This window comes from Melospiza georgiana, chromosome 24 (assembly GCF_028018845.1).
Source record: "Melospiza georgiana isolate bMelGeo1 chromosome 24, bMelGeo1.pri, whole genome shotgun sequence".
Classification (NCBI taxonomy): Eukaryota; Metazoa; Chordata; class Aves; order Passeriformes; family Passerellidae; genus Melospiza; species Melospiza georgiana.
In genome coordinates this window covers 8,906,618-8,930,143 of record NC_080453.1, presented here as the reverse complement: position 1 = coordinate 8,930,143, position 23,526 = coordinate 8,906,618, and the positions used below count along the sequence as shown (strand labels likewise).

The following is a 23,526-nucleotide window of genomic DNA, read 5'->3' as shown; positions in this document are numbered from 1 at the left end:
ACAGGGTCATCAAGCACTGGTGAGAGCCCAGCCCGGCCTTGCGGGGCTCACAGAGGGGAGGGAACCCCCTGCTGCAGCCCCCAGCTCCTGTTTGTTCTCTGAGCTCCTCTTTGTTCTCATGGATGCTGCTTTAATCCAAATAAAAGTTGCAGTTTGTTTCTTTTTGGGGTCTGGCTGTGTCCCTGGAGCTCGTTCCCAGGGCAGGGAGTGCTGAGAGCTCCATCTCCACCAAAACCCCCCCAAATCCTGGAGCAGAGCTCCCTAAAAATGGGAAATCTCACATCTCCTCTCTGCCACACATGTCTCTTCTTCTCTGGTTTTTGAGGTGGGGATGATGATTTAATTTTCCAAGGAGGATGGAGAAAGCCCCTGGCACCTGAATATTTGTGATTCCAGCCCCACCCCGAGCCCATCAATCAGACCATCAGTGTCTTATTAAGGCTCCATTTTATAGAAAGGAAACAAAAATGACATTTTAAATACAGCCATGGGGGCACTGCAGGGAAGGTGGAGCTGGGGAGAGCTCTGGGTGAGGGGGAGCTGCAGCCACAGCCAGGCCAAGCCCCTGCCCTGCTCTGCCTGGGCTGCCAGGTCCACAAACAGACCCTGGGGAGGCGGAATGAAACACAGGCTGGGGGCACAGGGGCTTTAATTAAATTAGTGGCAGGAAATTAAGGCCGTTCTGTCATGCAACTGTGGCTGATCTGTGAGGGAATGAACACCCAGGGCACAGGAAACCCCTCAGACCCGAGCCAGGGGGCTTTGGGGAAATAAAATCCCTTTTCCCACCATGATCCAACAGTCCCGGAGGGCTGGGAGCACCCAGGAGCTCATTCTCAGGATAAAAACTGGGGTTTGTCCTGTTCAAACCGGGCAGGGAACTGGTCCTGTCCTTGCAGCCCAGTGCCGAACTGGAACCTAGGGAAAAGTGCAGGAACAAAGAACTCATCCAGCAGCACTCCAGGAGATCCTCACCAACAGCAAACACAGCTGGGAAACAGCTCCCATCTTCTTAAAAAGGGTTTTCTTAAATAGAACAACACGTGGCAAACACATCAAATCCAATTCCTGACCAGGTGTCCGTGCACAAACCATGATCAATAAAAGAGGCAGAAGGCTCAATCCTTGGGAGAAGGCAGCTACTGTGGAGGAGCTTGTGGGAGCAGAGCTGAGGGCAGCAGCATCACTTCTCCTTCAGGGCCAGGTCCTCATCCTTGAGGGCAAACTTCCTCCTGAGCACCTCTGCAATGAGCACGGCCGGGTCCTCCTGCTTCAGGGACGGGCGGCTCCTGAGGGGACAAAGCAAGCACAAAACTCACTGCAGACAGCACAAAACTCACTGCAGACAGCACAAATTCCTCACTGACAGCTCTGCCTGGCTCCTCAGGGGACAAAACTCACTGCAGTCAGCCCAAAACTCACTGCAGTCAGCCCAAAACTCACTGCAGTCAGCCCAAACAGGACCCAAATTCTTCACTGATAGGACCCAAACTCCTGCTTGACAGCCCTGCCTGGTTCCCAAGGGGCACAGAGCACAGAACGCACTGCAATCAGTCCAAATTCCTCACTGGGACACAGGACAGAATTCACTGCACTCAGCCCTGACAGGAGCCAAATTCCTCACTGACAGCCCTGCCTGGTTCCTGAGGACACAGAACTCCCTGCATTCAGCCCTGAACAACAAAACCCAGGAACGTGTTACCAAGTTCTGCTCCAAGGAGGTATTTCCCCCATGAAAATTCTCCATTATTTCCTATCCCAGAGAGACAAAAACCCCAGGAACGAGTTAGCAATATTTCATTTCCCCAGGAACGGAGCAGCTCCAGCCCAGCGCCCTGCCCAGATCTCACTCAGAATTCAGGAGAATTTCAGGAAGCACTCACAAGTCCTTGCTCTGCTTCATCCTATGGATGTCCTTGAGGATGCCCATCATGTCGGCGAAGCTGCTGGCCTTGGACAGGGACACCGAGTCCTCCTCGTCGGGCTCGCGGGGCTCGGGCCGGCCCTCGGCGGCGGCGCACAGCGGCGGCAGCTCCAGCTCGGCCACCGACGGCGCCTCGGGGCTCTCCAGCTCCGCCTCCTCCTCCGTGATGTCGCTGATCACGAAGGACGTGGTGGACTGGAAGGAGGGCCCGAAGCAGTGCACGGGAGAGGAGGCGTTGGAGCTGCCCGGGGATAGCAGCTCCGGGGTCAGCTGGGCCGAGGCTAGGACAGAGAACAGGAGGTGGGAGGGTGAACTCACAGCAAATGCTGGCTTATCACCGGCACAGCAGAGTGTAAAACTAAATACAGCTCCCGAGCTGCTCCCAGAGCCAGCACTCCACCAAGGGAAACACTCGGAATGAGCTTGAGGAGCTCGGGTAACTGCTGGGAACCAGCCCTGAATGAACCTGGAGGGACCCAGGGAGATGCTGAGAATCAGCCCAGAGTGAGCCTGAGGAACCCAGGGCTCAGCCCCCAAAAGTAAATCAGATGAACCATTAAACAAAATACATGTGATACTTTCTACAAAAACCAATTGTGTGTTGTGTGTGTATTTGAGTTTTGAAGATCCGGCACCTTAATGCAGGTGTGCTTTGGGATTTATCTGGTTCAAATAGATACTGATCCATGCCTGCTGGTCAGCAGCAATGGAGGAGTGAGGAAAGAAGGTAAAAGACAGGGTAAATGTTGGGAAAACAGCCCAGAGGGGGCCTGGAGGAAGCCAGGGCTCAGCCCCAGCAGGAACCTGGCCCTACCTGACTGTGCAGCCACGATTTTGGCGATCTGGCTCCGCAGGTGGCTCAGCTCATCCTGCAGCTCCGTGGTCCTGCTCAGGGCTGGCAACCCAGGCTTCTTCAGGGCCAGCAGCTTCTCCTCCTGCTTCCTCAGGTTGGGCACGGAGGCGTTCCTCTGGATCACCGTGAAGGGGCTCGGCTTCCACTTGTGCTTCAGAGGGCGAGTGTCACTTCTGGGGACACAAAACTGTCAGAGCTGAGGCCAAACCTGGCCAGGACAGAGCCTGGCACAGCCTGAGGGCAGCAGAGCTGGGACAAAATCCTGTCAGGAACTGGGGCCAAACCTGTCCAGGACAAAGCCTGGCCTCTCCTGAGGGCAGCAGAGCCTCCGAGGAAACAAATGAAGGCTCTGTGCACCCTCAGAGAGATCTCTGCAGCACCAGGAACACAGGAAACTGTGGCTGCCCCTGCATCCCTGCAGGTGTCCAGGGCATTTCAGTCCTGGGAGAGCTCAACCCTTTCCTGGCCAGAAAAGCCCCTGGAGCAGCAGTTACTGTGCACAGAGCAGGACATGGCCCAGGCTCCTGGCACTTCCCACAGGAATTCCTCTCTGGGTTCTTTGTCATTTTTTCCCCCTCTCTGGGGAAGAATGTCTGTCAAGAGGCACCACATGAGACCCTGAGGGGACTGGAAGCTGTGCTCATGAGAGCAGAATGTGGCCTGAGCTCTGTGCCAGAAGAGCAGAGGAAACCAACCTGACCCTGGCGTAGGTCTCCTCATCGTCAGCTGCGATCCACACGATGTCAGCCAGGGTGGGCACGGGGGGCACATCCCCCAGGTACAGATCTGACACACTGGGCAGCACCTGCAGGAGGGAGATGCTGCTGAGGGGAGGGTGTTTGTTCTCCTGGAGCTGCCCCAGGGGTGCTGCCAGAGCCCCTGTGCTGTGGGCAGCTGTGTCAGGCACACACACAGCAGCAATTCCAGCAGTTTCCTTCATCTGCACAATTGTTTGAGGTTTGGAGCTGGGAGATCAATCCTTCCCTGGGCCAGCTGCTGCTCCTTCCTTCTGTGTGAGCGAGGCAGGAGGGGACACCTGATCCAGGCCAGGCGCTGCCAAGGCCACGTGCCACCCTCTGTCACTCCAAGGGTGACATCAGGGACTCCACAGTCCTGGAACAGCCCCAGAGGGCACCAGGCCCCTTGGAGGTCACACAGCAGAACCCTGGGGCAGCAGCTCCACCTTTCCATCTCCCTCAGCTCAGGCACTGCCTGAGCAGGGATTCCCTCAAGCTGCCAGGGATCACTTTACAAGAACAGAATCAAAGAAAAAATAAATTACAAAACGAATTCCTAAACTTCACTGCACCGGTGCAGGTTTTGTGGCTGCAGCTCTGCAGATGTGTGGGGGCAGAGCAGCACTGCTGGCAGTGCCTTGTGCTGCCCCAGGGGCCCAGGCAGGGGACACTCACCTCGAAGGTGGCCCTGGGACAGGGCTTCAGGGGCAGGTTGGAGCCGATCATCCTGACCACGCTGCGAGCTGAGCCATGGGGCTTGTTCTGCCAGATGGGGATGGTCTGCAGGGACACAGCACCGTCAGCACGGCACCCAGGCCCTCCCTGGAATTCATTCTGCTGGAAATTCTCCTCAGCTGTCAGGGGCTATCTCTGACTTGTTATCTGTTCACTTGTAACTGAGCACCTGGTGGTAACTGAGGTTATCAGCTGATCTGAGCTCCCAGGACACTTCTGGGCTGCAGCTAAAGGGTGAAGTGCTCTGCCCATGAGAGCTCCTGTGCAGGAACAGCACCAGGCCCTGCACAGGGAACAGCACGGTGCCAAAGCTCAGCCCACAGCTCGCCCAGGAATCGATTTATTGCTGGAGCTGCTCTGTGCTCTGTGCCTGAGCACTGCTCCATGCTGACACACCTGAAACTCCTGAGGAGCCCTTCAGACTGAGCCTCTGGGCTGGGGCAGGGAGGGGACAGAAATCTCTCTGCCTGGGGGCAGGGAGGGGACAGATCTCTGCCTGGGGACAGATCTCTGCCATCTCTGCCTGGGGACAGGGGCGGAGGCAGTGCCCGGGTGCTGCTGCTGGAGAGCGGCCCCGGGGGAAGGTTCTGGGGCAGCCCTCGGGGCTCGGAGGAGGTGTCGGGGCAATGCCAGGGCAGTGTCGGGGCAGTGCCCGCTGTTCCGCCCGTGTCACTCACGGCCTCCGCGTCCATGTCCGCCTGCTCAGCGCCGGCCGCTCATCGCACCCGCTCCGCCGCTCACTGCAACAACAGCGGGGGCTCAGCACGGCCCGGCCCGGCCCCCCGGCCCCTCACAGCCCGGCCCCCCGGCCCCTCACAGCCCGGCCCCCCGGCCCCTCACAGCCCGGCCCCCCGGCCCCTCACGGCCCGGCCCGGCCCCCCGGCCCCTCACAGCCCGGCCCGGCCCCCCAGCCCCTCACGGCCCGGCCCGGCCCCCCGGCCCCTCACAGCCCGGCCCCCCAGCCCCTCACGGCCCGGCCCGGCCCCCCAGCCCCTCACGGCCCGGCCCGGCCCCCCGGCCCCTCACAGGACGGCCCGGCCCTACCCCGGTACCTGCGGGCCGGCGGCGCAGCTCGGCCCCGCTGCCAGCGCCCGCTCCGCCGCCATCCCCGGAACCAGAACCGGGCCCGCCCCGCGCCTTCCGGGGCCGCAGCGCCTGCGCCGGGAACAGCGGGGACAACGGGACAGGGGACAGCCCGGGGACAGCCCAGTGTAAAAGGACATTGGGAACACCCCGGTGTGAAGGAACGTTGGGGACACCGCGGTACATGGGGACATCCAGGGACACCCTTGGGTAAAGGGACATTGGGGACACCCAGGTGTAGAGGGGACACTGGGGACACCCCGGTACAAAGGGACATTGGGGACACCCCGTCTCGCCCCTCGCCCCCGCAGCCCCGGCGCAGGAAGCAGAGCCGAGCCCAGCTGAGGAAACGATGCACGGATGGTTTTGGTTTTACCGCGGCCGCTCCGCCGCCCCTCCCGGCCGACATCGGCCCGGGCCCGCCGCGGGTTTCGGGCCGGGGCGTCACCAGGCACGGCAGGGGCGGCGGCGGAGCCCGTACAGAGAGAACGGACCGAGAACGGGGGAACACAGAGAGGGAACGGGGAGAAAACACAGAGAGGGAACGGGGGGAACGCTTGGCACGGACAGATCGAGCTTGGCACGCACGGAGGGAGCCCCGCAGCCTGGCACGGGAAAAGGGACACGGGCTGTGACCCCTCGGGATCCCCCAGGCCGCTGCGGCTCGGGGGTGGCTTTGGGGCTCCCCCTGCACTGCCCACGCTCATCCCGAGAGCGCTCACGGGTGGCTGGGGGATCCCAGGAGAGAATAAAATAAAAATAAACTCTGTGGGATCCCAAAGGCTGAGCCCTGCAGGGATGGAAGGGCCCCAAGGGCTGCCAGAGCTCTGCAGTGCTGCCCTGAGCCCGGCCTGTTCCACCGGGGTGTGGAAAGTGCAGAGTTAATGCATAGTTACAAAGCCAACCATCCCAGGGTCATTAATTAGTCTCACTAGAGCAATTAGTGAAGTGGCACTGGTTCAGCCCAGAGCTAAGCTCAGTCTCCAGGCTCAGGTATGGACCAGGGTGGGGACAGGGGAATTGCCACCACCAGGCTCCTCCCAGGACTGAAAATTAAAAATAAAAAAAAAGGCTTTTCCCTTAATTTGATTTGGTCCAACACAATTGTGCTTCAGAGAGCAGAAAAAGCGTCAGCAGCCAGGGCTGGCTGCAGGCAGCTACCGAGGATGCTTTGTCCCTCACATGTCTGTAGGAATTTGCCTTAAATCCCATTTCACTCAACCTTTCCTTCTCCAAATCACAAAATAATGCTCATTCTGATCCAGGCATTGGCACAGAGCAGGAGCAACTGCTTAGGGCGGCTTCAGATGAGGGATGATGGCTTCGTGTCTGAACAATCTCTTTGGAAAAAATTCCTGAAAATACCTTTTTGTACTGCTGGCTTTTAGAGCTGCCCAGTCCCCAGCCAGGTGAGGATCCCAGGGCACTCCCAGAGGGAACTTCATGTTCACAACCTGGGAGCTCAAAGCAGACAGGGACAGAGCAGCAGCTCCAGGGGGACACGGGGACAAGGTCCCAGAGCTGCTGGGGAGGGATGGATGGATGGATGGATGGGTGGGACACTGCTCACTGCTGTGTCCTTCAGCCTGGGGAGCTCACACTGATCCTCAGCTCACCCCTCTGATGCCCACTCCTGGTGTCCCCATGGCACCCTCGGGGCACAGAGCCTCCCTGAGCAAGGCCACCAGGTGCCACGGGAGCTCAGGGCTGCCACAGTGCTGTCACACAGACTGTCACTGTCAGAGCCAGAGCTGCCCAGGACGCCAGGCTGGCCCCAGGGGACAGGGACTGCCCAGGGCTGCTGGCTCTGTGCTGGGCACGAGTGTTTGGTCACGATGGCAGTGCTGTCCCTGCTCTCAGCAAGTCCTGCAGGCCAGCTCTGGGCCTGCAGCAGCTCCAGAGCAATGAGGGTGGGTGCACACCCAGGCAGGGGCACTGGGAGTGTGTTCAGGTATTTGCACTCCTGCAGAAATGTGCCTGCAGAGAGAGGGGCAGGCTGTGGAGCTGAACTCAGCTCACACCAGGATCCAGAGCTGGGACTGCTGCAGTTCAACGTCTGCCACGGGGATCAGGAGGATTTGCTGTAACCAAAATAGATCTCTGGAGTCTTTGGCCATCTCAGGGGGGCATTCAGTGCCTGCTTTTAGGGCTGCAGGTAAGGTTTTGCTCTGTGCAGCCCTTCCTTCAGGAACTGGAGGTAAGTTGCAGTTGAAGGGTCTTCAAAATTGGTTGAGAAACTAAAGATGCTGCTTTCAACATCTTCAGGCTTCATGGAAGTAATGTCCAGGAAATAGTTGGCATTGATGTGGTGAACCTGGCAAAGAAAACAGATCAGAGGAGACTTCTAAGGGTCAGCACGATTCCCCATCCCTGCCTGGCCTGCAGCCAGCACAGAGGAGACAAGGCTCCAACAGCTCCCACAGAATAACTGATTCTTTCCAAGGGCTAATTCAGGAACCAGAATTTGGGTCTGAATTTCACAGTCAGAGAACAATGTGTGATGTTCTCCCAAGGGTGCTGACCCTTTGCTTAGGTTAAGAAGAAGAACTAAAACACATTTGTTTCAGATTTCTAGGCTCAGGGGCAGCCCCAGCTCTGGCAGGCCCTGCAGAGAACAGATGCCATGGAGGAGCCCAGCCTTACCACCGTGCCGTTGGGGAGGCAGATCATCATCTCCACAGGGAAGTTGTATTTCTCCAGGTGCAGCTTGGCCAGTTTGCTGTGGAGCTCATTCTCTCTGTTGCTCTGCAGGGAGACACCAAAACCACACACTGGCACACCCCAGAAGTGGCAGAATGGCACCGGGGAGCCCACAGGAGAGAGGGAGGGAGCAGAGAGCTGCTTTGCAGGGCAATGGTACCTGGTACCACTCTCACAGGCTGCTTTCCCTTTCCCTCTCAGGCTCCCTCTCCCATTTCAGCTGCAGATTTTCTCCCCAGACAAGAAACCACCCCATCACAGGCACACCAAAGTGTGATCCCAGCCCTTGCCAGTCTCCAGCTCTGTGACTGATCCCAGCTGACAGCACAGGCTCACAAGGGGGAAAGGCTCAGCCAGGAGCCCCAGGGCTCACACAGTTATTTGGTTATTTGGTTATTTGCTTGTCCCCTGGCCTGCAGGGCAGTCAGCTGGCTGATGGCACCAGAGGCCCTGGGCAGGGCTGTCTCACAGAGAATCATCTGTTTTAGCTTTAAACCTGGCACCAGGACAGAGCCAAGAGGGTCACAGTGCCACTTCTCAGCCTGCTCCATCTGCTGTCTGCCTGGCCCCTGCAGCAGCCAAGCACGGGGAGGGCTGGGCACAGAGATCCCCCTGGCACGCCCTGGCACCCCAGCAGAGCGTGAGCCTCACCTGCAGCTCCTCCAGCTCCTTGACCAGGGACCAGCTGCTGATGAAGCTCTCGTTGAGCAGGGCGAGGATGGGCGAACTTTCCAGGACGGTTTCCCGGAGAGTTCGCCCCGAACCTGGCACGGGAAGAGGCACAGGAGGCTTTGCTGGGCTTCCTCAGGGCACTGCCACCGTGCTCCATGCCAGCTGCTGAGTGCCAGCTGGCTCTGGCTCCCCCAGCCCTCCCCACTGCCTTTTTGCTCCATTTCTGGCAGTTTTCCATGGCTTTTGCTCCCCACAGGTGCTGCTGGCAGAGCAGAGCCCAAGGCGGGCACAGAACAGGAGAGCCATGGCAGCCACCCCCAGTGCCACCCGCTGCTCGTGCCAAGCACAGCCCAGTGCTGAGGGCTCTTCAGGGCACACGGGACTGAAGAAACCCTTCCCCTCCTGCCCAACGTGGCACAGAAGCTCTGAGGCACTGAGGGGCACACCAGGACAGCCCCAAGGCCAGGCCTGGCTCTGCCTCTCCTGTGCAGGTGCCAGGACAAGGCACACAGAGCAGTGCCCCTTTCCCTGCCAACGCTGCCTCTCCTCTTCCCCAGCAGCAGAGAGGAAGGGGAGAGACCAGAGCCATGTCTCCACCTCGACAAAGGCACCTGATTCACAGCTTGTCTCAGACAGAGCTGGTGTGGCCACTGGGCAGCAGAGATCTCATCAATAATTCCCACCCCAGCTCCCAGCAGTGATTCCCACTCCCAGCAGTGATTCCCGGCTCCCACCAGTGACTCCCACTCCCAGCTTTGTCTGCCCAGCTCCTCCAGAGCCCAAACAAGTGGCTCAAGGTTTCCTGCAGGCCCCTGACCCCCGATCCCTGCAGCCAGGCTGGGAACACCCTCACCTCAGCAGGACTGGTCATCCAGGGCCCCCCAGAGCAGGATGGAGTGCACCAGCTTCTTCTCTGCTTGTGCTCTCTCAAAGGCTTCTGTGAAGGGCAGGTAGGAGACCTGGGGGCAGAGGGACAGCGTGAGGGACAGGGACAACACCTCCAGCTCCAGCAGGAGCAGCTCTGAGGGAACCCACCCAGGGGGGACACACACAGAGCTCAGTCTGCAGCAGGACATGCAGATTTAAATCAGTGATAACTGTGATAAAGTGATAACTGTGATAAAGTGGTAACTGTGGTGGGGAGGCTGCAGTCCCCCTGTCCCTGCAGAGCCCTGACCTCACACACTGCAGAGAACACCTGCACCAGGGTGCCCAGGCTGTCTGCAGCCCCATCTCAGCTGCAGGGAAATCTGGCCTTGAGATATTTATTACAAAATCTCCTGAAAAACCCCAAGAATTGGCTGAGGGAGCCTGCACAGAGCTGCTCCATCCCACCTCAGCTGCTGGGAAACTTGGCCTTGAGGTATTTATTATAAAATATCCTGAAACAGCTTGAGAAATGGCTGAGGAGCCTGCACAGAGCTGCTGCAATCACTCCAGTGAAAGGAACTGATCTGAACATCTTGGCAGCCTGAAGGGACATTTGTAAGCTCGGGCACGAGGAGGCAGCCACCAAAACGTGTCCCTGCAGCCAAGGCAGCAGTGACAGGCAGTGGCCATCTGCTCCACAGCCTGCTGGCATGTTAAATGGTTTGGGTCACCCAGAGCTGTAAATCTGTGTCTGGCTGCAGGCTGCAGAGACACAGGCAGCTCGTGTGTTCTCTGCTGATAAGGGGAGCTTGGTCCAGAGGCACCTGGCTGCTGTGCCAGTGAAGCCAGAGCAAAAAGCATTTGTAAGCAGCACAATTACCTGGCTGCTCCACAATCACAGCACAGCCACTGATAAGGGGCAGGAAGGATGAGCCTACACCCACAGTACAATCCTGACATGGAGAATTTGCTGCTGCCTGTGCTGCTGTGTGACCCCAAACCCCCTGGGACACCCTCCCAGTGCCCTGGATGCTGCTCAGGCCGTGTTCTCTGGACCCTGCTGGCCCTCCAGGTCACTGGGTGGCTCAGTGAGGATGATCTGCCCCAAATCAACGTGCCAAGGAGAGCCCAGCCCGTTCCTCACCTTCTTAAATGGGTACATGGCCACCTCCAGCCTGTGGGCTGCCTCCTGCCAGGGGATCTGCTGCTGCCAGGTGATCTCCTCAAACACAAACTGGATGGGCTCCCCCGAGGGGTCCCTGCTGGCCAGGACCTTCCCGTCCTCATCGTGGATCACGGAGGGCACCGAGGGCCCTGTGGATTCCAGCTCCATCTGCAGGGAACAGCCTGGCTTGGACCTGCTCCCAGCCCTCTCCTGGTGCTCCAGGACAGGGCACAGATCCTACATAACACCGTGCAGCTCCTCAGGAAGGCACAGCCTCATCTCCCACCTCCTGGAGCTGCACTTTGCCAGTGAAACACCAGGAGAGGAACTTTATTTCCCTCAGTGTGGCTGCACTCTCTGGGCTGGAAATGCACAGAGTCGACGTTCCCACCTTCCAGTGCTGTGGGACACCAGATCCTTTCAGCCACCAGGACCTGCAGGGCTCACTGGCAGCTCTTGCTCTGTCACCAGCTCAGCCCTGGGAAGCCACGAGAGGGAGCAGCAGGAAAAGCTGCCCAGGAGCTTCCCTGAGGCTCTGCTACAGCTGGAATGATTCTGCTAAATCTGACTCCTGCCAATTAAAAATAATCACAGCTCTAGTTTAGGAGAACATGGGCCTGGTGAATTCAGACATTCAGAATTCTGCCTTATGTTTCCTGTCCCAAGAGCACAAAAAAGGGGAACAACCTCGTGTACTTTCTAAATCCAGACCCACAGTTATTCATACCCTGCTCTGGGCTCAGGGCCTGGGTTCAGCTCCTCATCTTCCCTCCTGCCTGTCAGGCAATGTTTTAAAAAAGGAAAAAGTCTCCAAAAGCTTAGGATTCAATCCACACTGAGGGAAAAAGGAAAATCAGAAGAGCTGCCAACGGGGCTGCAGAGGACAGACAGAGATAAATGGAAATTGCACTGCTGTACTGAAATGATCCAGGGAAAGCTCCAAGGAATGGGGTACAGAGGTTCCAGAGGTTTGTGGCAGCACAAACCCCTGAGGAGAAGCTGTCCTGGGGCACAGGACAGGGCACAGACCTGGGGCAGGTATCCAATGTCCACCTCCATGTTGCTGCTCTCGCTTGCCCCGTAGAGCCACTCCATGTCCACATTCAGGGACCTGCAGGGGAACAGCCAGGGCCAAAGCTGGGCAAGGGAACCCCAAACTGGAACCCAGGAGTGACCCAGGGCCAAAGCTGGGCAAGGGAACCCCAAACTGGAACCCAGGAGTGACCCAGGGCTAAAGCTGGGCAAGGGAACCCCAAAGTGAGGGAACATCCTCCTGCAGGGCCAGCACCAGACCCAGAGCCTCTGGAGATCTCCGTGCTCCCTGCAGCAGCCCAGGAACACCAATCCTGCTGGCCCAGGGCCCAGGCACCCACTCAGCACTCTGGAAATCGCACTCAACACCTCTGAGCTCTGTCAAGTGACAGGAAAGAGAGATGTCTTTGCTCCCTCTCCCTTCCCAGCACTTCGCTCGCACATTCTGATCCTGCTGAACTTTTAAAAGTGTTTTTCTGGAAGCAAAAGGCTGCTGGCAGAGCCCAAAGTGGCTGCTGGCTGTAAGAAATGTGCTGACAGAGCCACTGGGGTTGAGTCGCCAGGGTAACGTTGTAATAGAATTTTCACTCTTGTCATGGGCAAAGAGATTTGAAGCTCCTTCCCCCTGAAACACTTCCAGCTCCCTGCCAGAGAGCAGGAACGAGCTGCTGCACAGCTCTGCACACAAAGCCTTAACCTGTGAGGCTCCAAGCAAAAAGAATGTGTTGGAAGAAGAGCAGCAGGCCGTGCTGAACTCCACTGGGACCGCCAGTCCTGCCACACCCTGCCTGTCCCTCCCATAACCAAGGGACAGTTACTGGGTGTGAATCAGGCCCTGGATGTGTCAGGGATCCCCAGCGTTGCAGAAATGCATTTAAAGCAACTGCAGAGCTCAAATCTCTCAGATTTTCCCAGAAATGAGAGGGAAACAGCCGTACCTGTTGTTGGGAACGAAGAGCCTGAAGTCCCTGACGTGGGAGGAGTCCTTGGACAGGACAATGTAACCTGTGAACTGCCCCGGGGAGAACCAGAACGGGAAGTTTGGTGGCTCGTTCAGCTGGAATTCGGCGTGGATCCTGCAAGGAGAGAGGAGCCATCAGCTGGGATCCTGCACTGCAGGGACAGCAGGGAAAAGCTGTCTCCAGGCACCTGAAACTATGAGCCTCAACTGGGCAGGACGGGTGGAGCTTAAACAGCTTTTCATGGCACACAGTGAGGAGGGTGAGACTGGAACAGATGCCCTGGGTCAGGAGCACCTCCAGTATCCATGCCTTCTGGAACTGGGCAGCCAGGAAGGATGAAATAATTTATCATTCCTTGAAACACAGGGACAGAACAAGGCCTCTTTAGCTTGCTCAAACACATCACAGCTGTGTGTAACACTGCAAAGCGTGTAACAGCTGTGTAAAGCGTGTAACACTGCCAGTAAAACAATTCTGTGCACTCTCCACAACGGAAAGACACTTTGATTAACATAAATCTAACAGAATTCTTGCTAGCCAGATCCTCCCCTTTCAGCCAGGGGTGATGCCCTGCGTGAGGACACGGTGACACTGGCAGCACAGGTGACCTTTGGGTTGCATGAGGACACGGTGACACTGGCAGCACAGGGGACCCTTGGGTTGCATGAGGACACGGTGACACTGGCAGCACAGGGGACCCTTTGGCTTGCATGAGGACATGGTGACACTGGCAGCACAGGGGACCCTTTGGCTTGCATGAGGACACGGTGACACTGGCAGCACAGGTGACCTTTGGGTTGCATGAGGACACGGTGACACTGGCAGCACAGGGGACCCTTGGCTTGCACCTCCCTCCCAGCCCCACCACCCAGTGTCCCGTGGGACGACGCTGCAGTGCCATGCCCGCTGTGCCCGCTGCCAGGGCTCCCAGCTGGGGCAGGGCACGGGCTGGGGGTGCCCCCAGCCCCCGGGGGTGCCCCCAGCCCCCGGGGCTCACCGGAATGCCACGCTGTAGTAGAAGCTGCTGCTGGCCTGGAGGCAGGCCACGGCTCCCTGCGGGGCGAAGCGTGTCCTGACGAAGGGGCGCGGGTGGAACATGCTCAGCAGCCTGTGGATGAGCACCTGAGGGAGGGCAGGGGCAGCGTGAGAACTGCTCCTCACACGGGACAGGGACTGAGGACAGCAGGGAGAACTGCTCCTCCACACAGCTCCAAAGCAGCCCCCACCTGAGCAGGAAGGTCAGAGAACGGCCGTGATTTAACAGCCAGCTCAGAGACCGACCTAACCACACAGCAAGGAGACAAAGCAAGGCACTGCTGTCACAAATAAATCCATCTTCCATGGCTCCTGTGCCATTGCCATGGGCTGCAGCCTTCCATCAGCCCAGGCACAACAGCAAACTGATGTGCAAGGCTGCCTCCAGCAATGCTTCAGCCTTGAAGGGGTGGGATGCACCCAGGGGAGGGGATGCACAGCCAGGCTTTACCTGCTGGGCACACACAGGTCCCACCTGGCACCTGAAGGCCCACTTGGACACTGTCCCATCAGGAATGACCCCTGTCCTTTCTGAATAACCCTCTCTGGGAAAAGCTATGTTCCAGTCCCCCACAATTAAAGAAACAAGATGAAGTTACTCGAGTCAGCCCCATCTGGCTGTCACACACACACAGAGCTTTGGCCTGCTCTCAGTTTAGGTGCTCCTGGCTATACACTGCAGAATTCCTGCTTCTCCAGAAAATAGGGATGCACATATGAAATCTGAGTGTCATGTCTCACCTCTTTGCCCTTGGGAGGCGGAGGGTAAAACCTGTTGTTGGAGAGATACCCAGTGAAGATGTTCAGCTCACTGGGAATGATCCACCAGGGCTCCCCAAGATCCAGATTGTCCTTAGGAGGGAGGAAGGCTTTGAACTGCCTGGCAAGCAGGACACTCATGGGGGCTGCTGGGGCCGTCCAGTTCCTGAGCCCAGACAGAGCCACGTGGGAAATCTGGGAACAGAAGATGCTGTCAGAGCCCACAGGAGTGTCCCAGTGTGCAGTCATGTCATGGATGCAGGGAGGCTTTGGAAAAGGGGGGGAGAAAATGCATCACATCCCAAACTCTTCTTACCCCAGCAAACATTCTGTCAGCCCTCAAGAATGTGAGTAACAGAGCAGAGGGAACACGGCATGAGCAGAGGCAGCTCTGTTCCTGCTCCCAGCTCCCCAGGAAGGGAGGGTGCTCTGACTGGGGCAGGGCACAGCTGAGTGTGCTGAAAGCCTGCAATGCTGAGGGGGTCCCTGTCACAGCAAGGACCCTGTCCCCTCCCAGCCTATTCCTGGTGCTGTTCCCAGCCCCCAGATGTGTTTACCCCACAGTCTGGGCCCTGCAGGACACCTACTCCCAAGAAGCCATCCTTGCTCTTCGTCATCGTTTCCATGAGCAGGGGCTGGAACTTGGCCACGATGGACAGAGTCTCCCCATCTGCATCTGGTGTCTCCTCCTCTTCAGACTCTGACACTGGAGCAACCCCTGGGCACAAGGACAGGAATTCAGGCAGCTGCTTCCCCTCCCTCCCCTTTCATGCAGTTGTGATCACACGTTTATCCTGCAAATCCAAGGAGCACTGGGGGTCTCCCAGCTGATCCCACACAGCAGAACTCAGACCCAGCTCTGGCTGCATGAATGAAGGGGCAAGGGATGAACTGGATGGCTTTAAAGCAGGAGGGGGTGGGTTTAGGTTGGACACTGGGGAGGAATTGTTCCCTGTGAGGGTGCCCAGAGCAGCTGTGGCTGCCCCTGGATCCCTGGCAGTGCCCAAGGCCAGGCTGGACAGGGCTGGGAGCACCTGGGACAGTGGGAGGTGTCCCTGCCATGGCAGGGGTGGCACTGGGTGGGCTTTGAGGTCCCTCCCAGCCCAAACCATTCCATGATTCCCTGTTTCCCTGGCTGCAAAGCCCAGGCACACTCACAGCCCCATCCCAGCACGTGCTGGAGCCAGTCCAGGAGAGCACAGCAATCCCTGTCTGTGTCCCCATGTCCTTTGTCATGCCCACACTCTCCCTGGCTGGCACCAGCAGAGCCACTTGCTCTGTGCTGACACAGCCTGCAAAGATGATCTCCCCCAGCTGCCAGCCAGGAGAGCTGCCCCAGCTGAATGGAGCCCTCACTGGTGCCTCTGGCCTGGCCTGAGCTGCGTTTGTGCCATTCACCCATCCCAAATCCCCCTTAAGCTCCACACAAAGTCACTTATGTACTTTGCTAGTCCAGCAGTGGGATCCTCCACCTTGTAAAAACTGCACTTTGTCACAGTGATGTCTGCTGCTTAAGCCTTTCCAACAACATGGAAGGCTTCACAGCCTCTCTTCGTGTAAATAAGACCCAGAAAGCAATAAAGTGAATGAAATATTCAGTGAGTTCAAGCTGTGTGTTCATGACGTTTGGCTCTGTGCAGGAAGGCAGACAGGAACCCACCTGTGAGCTTCTCAGCAATGGGTTTGAACTCCTCTGGGCTCAGGTACAGGTCCTTGTTGGTGTCCAGGGAGGAGAAGAGGAACAGCCCCTCATTCCCCAAGGACTTCAGAGCCAGCTCCTGGTTTGGGAAGAAGAGGCAAGAGAGATTGCATTGGAACCTCCTGCAGGAGCCCACTGTGGCCCCTCTGGAGTTAATCCCACCCTTCCCAGCACATCCAGGGAAAGATGAACGGCCCTTGGCAGGGTTTGGTGCTATTTGCAACGTGTCCAGGAACTGCTGGCACGAGGACACTGAACCTACATCTGCCTGAGTAATTCCAGCTGAACCATTTGCTCACGTTCAGAGCCCTTTGCCAGAAAAACTCCTCACTTTTTCCAGCTAGCTCAGCCTAAACCTGCAGATCTGGGAGCACCTGGAGGCGGTGGCTGCTGGGATAAGCTCATGTGCAAATAAAGGCAGACAAATATGTGAGTACCACATTCCTAAAGCACAGAGGGAGTGAGCTGAGCCCTTGGAATTAGAAACCTCCACTTGTAGTGGGATCCACTCCAGCATCGCTGCCCTGCACTGGTCAGTGCCCCTCTAAAGCTCCAGACTTGGAGATGGAATATTTTGGCTCCCTGCTCCCTCAGCCACCCATCAGGGAGTCACAGAACCCACAGCCTTCTCCAGAAACTTCCACAGGACCCCAGTTGCTCTGTGCCTCAGTTTCTCCCTCTGACAAGCCCCCACAAGGCCCAGAAGGGCTCTGGAAGCTTCCACACATTTCCACTCCCCAGTCTGAAGGCAAAGGGACAACTTGGAGGCAGAGCAAGAGCTCCAGGTTGGTGTGAGAGGAGGGAGGGACACAGAGCAGGCAGGGCAAAGCCCTCAGTGCCAGCCAGCCCTTGGCACATGCCCCAGGATCCAGCAGCTTGCCCTGCCACCCTGGAGAAGGCTGGAGCTGGGAGTACAAACGCTCTGCATTCTGCTGCTCTCCATTGCCTGCAGCACCATCCCCAGAGCTCCCGAGCCCGTTTATTTTCCATCTGTTGCCTGCCAGCCTGAAGCAGCACTAATGCAGCCTGGAAGGCTTTGCTCCCATCAACTGCAGCTACAAAAGCACTAAAGAGCCTTCCAGGGCACTTCCAGGGCCGAGACTGAAATAAACTGGAGCTCAAAATGAAGATGTGGATGAGGACATGGCCAAGGACAGGAAAAAATGAACGGAGATGTGTTTTCGTGCACAGGGACAATGCACTGTGGACTGTCCACAGTTAACCTGCTTTAATTCCCTGAATGAATGGGGATGAGCATCCTGGGCTCTGGAAAGAGGTAACAGCTCTGCTGAGCACCTGGCTGCAGGTGCTGACACATCTCCCTCAACCCGGCGTCCGCCTTAACCCCCCCAATGCCCGATGGTCACCTCAGCCTGGCCATCTCAACCCAGTGTCCACCTTAACCCCCCAATGCCTGGTGGTCACCTCAGCCTGGCCACGGCCACCTCAGCCCCAGCAGCCACCGATGCCTGGCAGTGCCCCAACACCAGCGACACCTTAACCCCCGTGGCCTCAGATGCCTGGTGGTCACCTCAGCCCCAGTGGCCACCCCAAGTCTGGCGGTCACTTCAGCCTGGCTATGGCCACTTCAGCCCCCATTGATGCCTGGTGGTCATTCCAGCCTGGCTATGGCCCACTTAACCGCTCACCGATGCCTGGTGGTCACTTCAGCACAGCTACGGCCACCTCAGCTCCCACTGATTCCTGGTGGTCACTTCAGCCTGGTTATGGCCACTTCAGACCCCACCAAATGCCTGGTGGTCACTTCAGCCTGGCCGCAGCCACCTCAGCCCCGGTGCCCACCGACTCCTGGTGTCTCCTCAGCCCCGCTACAGCTCCCTCAGCCCCGCTACGGCTCCTGGTGCCCCCTCAGCCCCGCTCCGGCTCCCTCAGCCCCGCTACGGCTCCTGGTGCCCCCTCAGCCCCGCTCCGGCTCCCTCAGCCCCACTCTGGCTCCCTCAGCCCCGCTCCGGCTCCCCGAGCCCCGCTGCCTGCCCGGTGCCGCCGCCTCCCCTCACGCAGCCCGGCCGGGCCGCGCCCGCCATTCCCCTCGCCCCGCCCGGCCCGTCCCCGCCCCTGTACCCGGTACCCGGTGCCCGGTACCTGCTGCCGCGCCGCCTCCGCGTCCCGGTAGTACTTGGCGGCCAGCAGCGCGGCCAGCAGCGCCAGGGCCAGCGCCAGGCGCGGAGGGGCCGCTCCGGGCCCCGGCCCCGCCATCGCGCCGGGCCCGCGCCGCGGAGCCGCCATGGCCGCCCGGCCGGGGGAGGCGTCAGGCGGCCGAGGAGGGGCCGCGGGCCCCGCGGGGAATAAAAACCCCTTTTTGTGTTAAATCACCTCCGCTCCGTCACGGGAAGGGGCTGTGTGGTGTTAAATATCGGCACCCGGTCAGGGAAAAATGTGTTTTAGTGTTAAATGAGCGTCGGTGCGTCTGGGAAAAGATCGTGTTAGTGTTTAAATGACCGGCGCCCGGTCAGGGAAAAATGTGGTTTAGTGTTAAATCCCAGTTAGGGAAAAGTTCATTTTAGTGTTAAATTAACGGCACTTGTGAAGATAAAACCACTCTAAATGGTGAATGAGCGGCACTTGTTCAGGAAAGAGTGCTTTTTAGGCTGAAATGTCTCTGCTGTGAGGGCTCTGGGGGGATGAGCCCCATCCTCTGTCTCCAAGGACTTTTTCTTTATTATCCATGGGATAGATGGGTGTCTGTCCATCCTCATATTCCCATTTTGCCCTTAATTCAGCTTTTCCCAGAAAGAACAAAACCCTGGACTTGTTCTGCATTTCCCAAAGCCGTATCCTGCACTTCTACTTGGCTATAGCTGACGAAAATGGGTATTTTTTTAATAAAACAGGTATCGGTGGGTTCACTTGCAGTGATTCTGCTGAGGTTTGAGCTCTATAAATGGGAATTAGGGGATGGGAACGACTTGGCAGCCCTGGGGTGATGGTGCTCAGCGTTCTGTCTCCAGTATCATCCCCACATTTTGGGTCATTTTTACCATCATTTGGGTCACATTTTGGGTCATTTCCCTCCCAAGCTTTTCAACCTCCCATATTTTCAGTGTCCCTCCCACAGCCGTGGCGTTGCTGTCACATTGTCCCTTAGCGGTGGCTGGGCCAAGACACACAAATTTATTATTTAGACACACAAATTTATTATTTTAACCCCTCCCCACACCTCATCCTCCCGTCCTGCTCCAATCCCCCACAGCCGGGGAAGATTTCTGCTGCAGGGCCAGCACTGAATGTTTGATCTCTCCGAGGGAAGCAGGCAGCGTCAGCCTTTAATCCTTTGGAGCTCTGCTGTATCCTAAGCCTGCCTAATCGTTTTTGTTTTAGGTTTAAAGAACTCTGGAGATGGAGATGAGCGAGAGCATGACCAAGCCATTAAGGGAGGGAGGATGAGGATGGGACCAGCAGAGGAGCCCGCGGGGATTTTTGTGATTCATGCAGTGAAAATTCCTTCTGCAGCACAGCAGAAAACTCCCCTGGAACTCTGCTCCATGAAGAACCCGAATGAAAGAGAAAAGGTGGAATAATTCAGGGTGCCTGCTGCTCTTTGAAAGAGAACAAGCCTCTCTGGGTTTGTTCTGGGGGCTGGGATTACAGCCCTCGTGAAGAATGTTAAATATCCACACATCTGCTGTGGGGCCCACCCAGGCACACCTGGATCAAAGGGAATCCTAAAAATAATAATAGCAGGGAAGGTTTCCACCCAGCAGGAGAAATGATCCCAAGGTTTCCCCTTGGCCAGAACAGCTCCTGGTTTGTGCTGAGCTGCAGGAAACTTCCTTGGGAGGTGTGGGATGGTGCCACTCACCTGTGAGAAATGGAAACCAGCCATGGAGCTGTTCCTGAAGGAAACCAGAACCACACTGTTTGTTCTGAGGGTTTAAATTCTGCTCCATGTTACTCCAAGAGCAGGTCATTCTTATTTAAGAAATTCCCTTAATCCATTATCAGAATCCTTTGAGCTCCAAGAGCTCCCCATCCCCAAATCTCCCGGATAACACAGCTCACTCCCAAGATGTTTATTTACCAACAGCCATTCCTCCAGGCCAGGCTTAGCAGGCAGCAGCTTTATCCCTGGGATAATGCTAAGTCCCCATCTGACAATCTTATTTCTCTCGGGGAATTACAAAGGCAGGAATTTAGAAACAACATTTTCTGTTTTCACAACTTGCTCAAAGCAACTTTATTTTCCCCCAAGTTGCTGAATGAACCGATTGTCACGAGGCTGTCACAAGAATGAACAAAAATAAAAATGTTCCAGCCCCCGGGGCCACAGAGCTGTGCAGTGATCAGAGGGAATCTGATCCCAGATCCAGCATTTAACAGAGCTGGAATTGCTGTCAAACACTGCCTGGATTCCCCTAGAAATCAACTTCTACTGCACAAAACTCTCCAAATCCACTCTTTAAATCCAGTGCTGTCTCATTCCAAGCATGGAGTGACTGGTCTTTTACAGGATCAACCCCAACAGGCTTTTTATTTTACAAGACTTTTATTCTGTTTCACAGATCTGACTATTACAGCAGTAAAATTATTACAAGTGACTCGTAACATTTAGTTCCAAATAAAAGTAGAAAAACACCAAAAAAAAAAAAAAAAAAAACCAACAATAAAAGGAAAGTTAAATGAGATGTGATGGGTGGTAAATGTGTTTTAAGAGCACAGAAAAAAAAATATATATATAAAAATACATCAGGAGCAAGGATTTTGGTTTAGTTACAGTTGTGACACCGCAGAGTCACAGAATGGCTGAGGCTGGAGGGGACATTGGGGTGGCTCTGTCCCAGTCCCTGCTCAGGCAGGGCCACCTGGGCCCCAGGGCTGTGTCACCCCTGGAGAGGTCCAGGCTGGAGCTTTCCCCCTTCCCTGGTGCCCTCAGGATCCTGAACTCACCATCCACAGCCCCTGCAGCCTTGGATCTCGTTCTGGGCTCAGCAGAGCCCCTCTGTTGGCTCCTGTGTCCCTTGCAGGAGGAATTTCCCACTCCAGGAGCCTCCAGGATTGCTCCTGAGTTACCTCTCCAGCAGGGATCAGGGTGGTTCAAGTTCCCCCCCTGAAATCTGTAAATTCCAGCCTGAGGCTGCTCCTGTGTGTGCAGGGTCTGATGCTCTCACTTCCCAGTAAAACATCACCTGTCCCTGTCCTGCCTTCACTCCTGAGCTCCCAGCACCTCCTCACCATCCCCAACAATTCCAGCTGCTCTCCCAACCAAGGGCAACTCCCTCATTCTCCTGCAGAGCCCCCAGAGCACCAGAAATCCCAGAACACTGAGAGCTGTTCGCTGGAAAGGTGATAAATCCAAGAGCAGACAAAAGGCAGAAATGAACCGGAGAAAGGAAAGGAGGACGTGTGTGTGTGTTTGTGTGTGTGTAAAGTCTATTTTATGGCAAACTTCCAGTCCTTTGGCCACTATAAAGCAAAATCAGCGGATTTCATATAAATTCTCTGTATAAAGGAATGTCTGTGAACTGTGTACAGTATGGCCCAGAATAAACATCTCATCATCAGCCTAATAGAGCTCCTCACAGAGGAAAAGAAGGTGCTTAGTCATGGTTCATCTTCCCGAGAAAATCCTGTCCGCAATTGGACTAGTGCCCCAAAACACCATTTCAGGAACAGCAGGAATTCCTTCAATGGAAAGGAAAAGCAGAGTCTGCCCAGGCTGGGCCAGCAGGAGCCGGGCAGGGCCTCAGGGCTGCCCTGCTGCCCTCAAGTCCGTGTGGTTGATGGGCAGGGGGTGAGCCTCGGTGTTGAACACCCAGTCCTCCAGGGACAGCACGTCATCTTCACAGAACAGAAGATAGAGGTACCTGCAGCACAGGGACACACAGGAGAGCTTGGAGGAGCTCAGCGGGGCTCCAGGCAGGCACAGGCAGCAGCATGGCACACACTCCCACCTCCCTGCACATCCCCACCCTGCCCAGGTAACCCAGCCCTGGCTCCCAAAGATTGGCAGCCTTGCCCAGTTTCCCCCTGAGTGGTTGGGTTGGAAAGATCCTGAAAGCTCCCCTGGTGCCAGCCCCCTGCCCTGGGCAAGGACACCTCCCCTGGGAAGAGAAGACCTCCCCCTCATCATCTGAGGCTCCTTGGGCAGCTGCTGCAGGAGCTGTGCTGCTTGGGAAGGCCCCTGGGAGCCCAGACTTACTTGAGGGTCTCTGCGAGGAAGAAGCTCTGCTGCATGTTGTCGTGGGTGGGCGTGGTGGTGTACACGTCCCGGATGCCAGAGAAGCCAGCCTCCACCCTGCAGTGCTTCTCCAGGGCCTGGGGGGAGAGAGAACCCTCAGCCACCCCAGCAGTGTGGGCAGAAGCAAAAATCCACACTGGAGATAACCCTGAACTGAGGCACTTTGTGTATTCCTGCCCCATTGCCCGTGGGTTTGAGACCCTGCCCCATTGCCCGTGGGTTTGAGACCCTGCCCCATTGCTTGTGGGTTTGAGACCCTGCCCCATTGCTCACAGGTTTGAGACCCTGCCCCATTGCCTGTGGGTTTGAATCCTGCCCCATTGCCTGTGGGTTTGATATCCTACCCCATTGCCCATGGGTTTGAGATCCTGCCCCATTGCCCACGAGTTTGAGATCCTGCCCCATTGCTCACAGGTTTGAGAACAATCTGGGTCAAAAGAAACTTTCAAAATCACCCAGTTCCACCCCCCAGCCACAGACAGGATCACCTCCCTCTAGACCAAGCTCCCCAGAGCCCCATCCAACCCAGCCTGGAGCGTTCCTGACCCATCTCAGCGTTTAACACGGTTTCAATAATTCCCGCTCCTTCCTCCACAGGAACACAGTAACCCCCAGAGCCCCGGGCCCTCTGCAGCCTTACCTGGACCACCTCCCAGCCCCAGTGCCGGTACTTGGGCTGGTGGGTGAGCCTCCAGAGGTACATGTAGCTCTCCACCACCTCGGGCCGCAGGATGTAGTAGCGCTCGCTGAGCCGCGTGGCCGTGGCCTCGCTGCCCGCGTCGAAGCGGAACGCCTCGGGGCCCAGCTTGGTGTCTGGGGACAAGCACAGCGCTGTCACTGCCTGCCAGCACCAGCAGGACACCAGCCAGGCGCCCTCGGGCTGCTCAGCACGCCAGGCTTTGCCCAAGGCTTGGCTGAGCCTTTTTTCTGCAGTGCGTTGGAGAGAAGGGATCGGGATGGTGGTAAAACCAACTGCACTGGTTTTATAAACAGAAAATCAGGGGTATGTTGGTCTGTGGTGAGGAATCCCAGTCTCTTGTGAGCACTGTCCTGCACTCAGATCCCTGCTTTCAACACCAAAAAACTGATTCATGAGGGTGCTCA

General features: G+C 56.9%; 3 protein-coding genes across 3 annotated transcripts in view; all 3 read right to left on the bottom strand.

The window, feature by feature from the left end:
* Positions 1-430: 430 nt before the first annotated feature.
* On the bottom strand, positions 431-5,387 carry MTFR1L (mitochondrial fission regulator 1 like). The gene is made up of 7 exons (XM_058040371.1): positions 5,302-5,387; positions 4,927-4,989; positions 4,190-4,294; positions 3,473-3,582; positions 2,739-2,950; positions 1,884-2,205; positions 431-1,289 (listed from the first exon to the last, which is right to left on the bottom strand). The coding sequence occupies exons 2-7, from the start codon at positions 4,939-4,941 to the stop codon at positions 1,184-1,186; spliced, it is 870 nt and encodes a 289-aa protein (XP_057896354.1). The 5' UTR covers positions 4,942-4,989; positions 5,302-5,387; the 3' UTR covers positions 431-1,183.
* A 287-nt stretch (positions 5,388-5,674) lies between these two features.
* On the bottom strand, positions 5,675-18,443 carry SELENON (selenoprotein N). The gene is made up of 12 exons (XM_058040097.1): positions 18,330-18,443; positions 16,188-16,305; positions 15,115-15,245; positions 14,510-14,722; positions 13,731-13,855; positions 12,710-12,847; positions 11,769-11,850; positions 10,719-10,907; positions 9,558-9,663; positions 8,684-8,796; positions 7,976-8,077; positions 5,675-7,646 (listed from the first exon to the last, which is right to left on the bottom strand). Exons 1-12 carry the CDS (start codon positions 18,441-18,443, stop codon positions 7,476-7,478), a joined length of 1,602 nt encoding a protein of 533 aa, XP_057896080.1. The 3' UTR covers positions 5,675-7,475.
* Positions 18,444-20,711: 2,268 nt separating this feature from the next.
* Positions 20,712-23,526, bottom strand: part of MAN1C1 (mannosidase alpha class 1C member 1) — a 50,053-nt gene continuing 47,238 nt past the window's right edge. The window contains exons 10-12 of the mRNA XM_058040096.1: positions 23,063-23,235; positions 22,384-22,499; positions 20,712-22,048 (exon numbers count right to left, since the gene is read on the bottom strand). Coding sequence (XP_057896079.1) covers positions 21,928-22,048; positions 22,384-22,499; positions 23,063-23,235 — 410 coding nt within the window. The 3' untranslated portion in view covers positions 20,712-21,927. The remainder of the gene's footprint in view (positions 22,049-22,383; positions 22,500-23,062; positions 23,236-23,526) is intronic.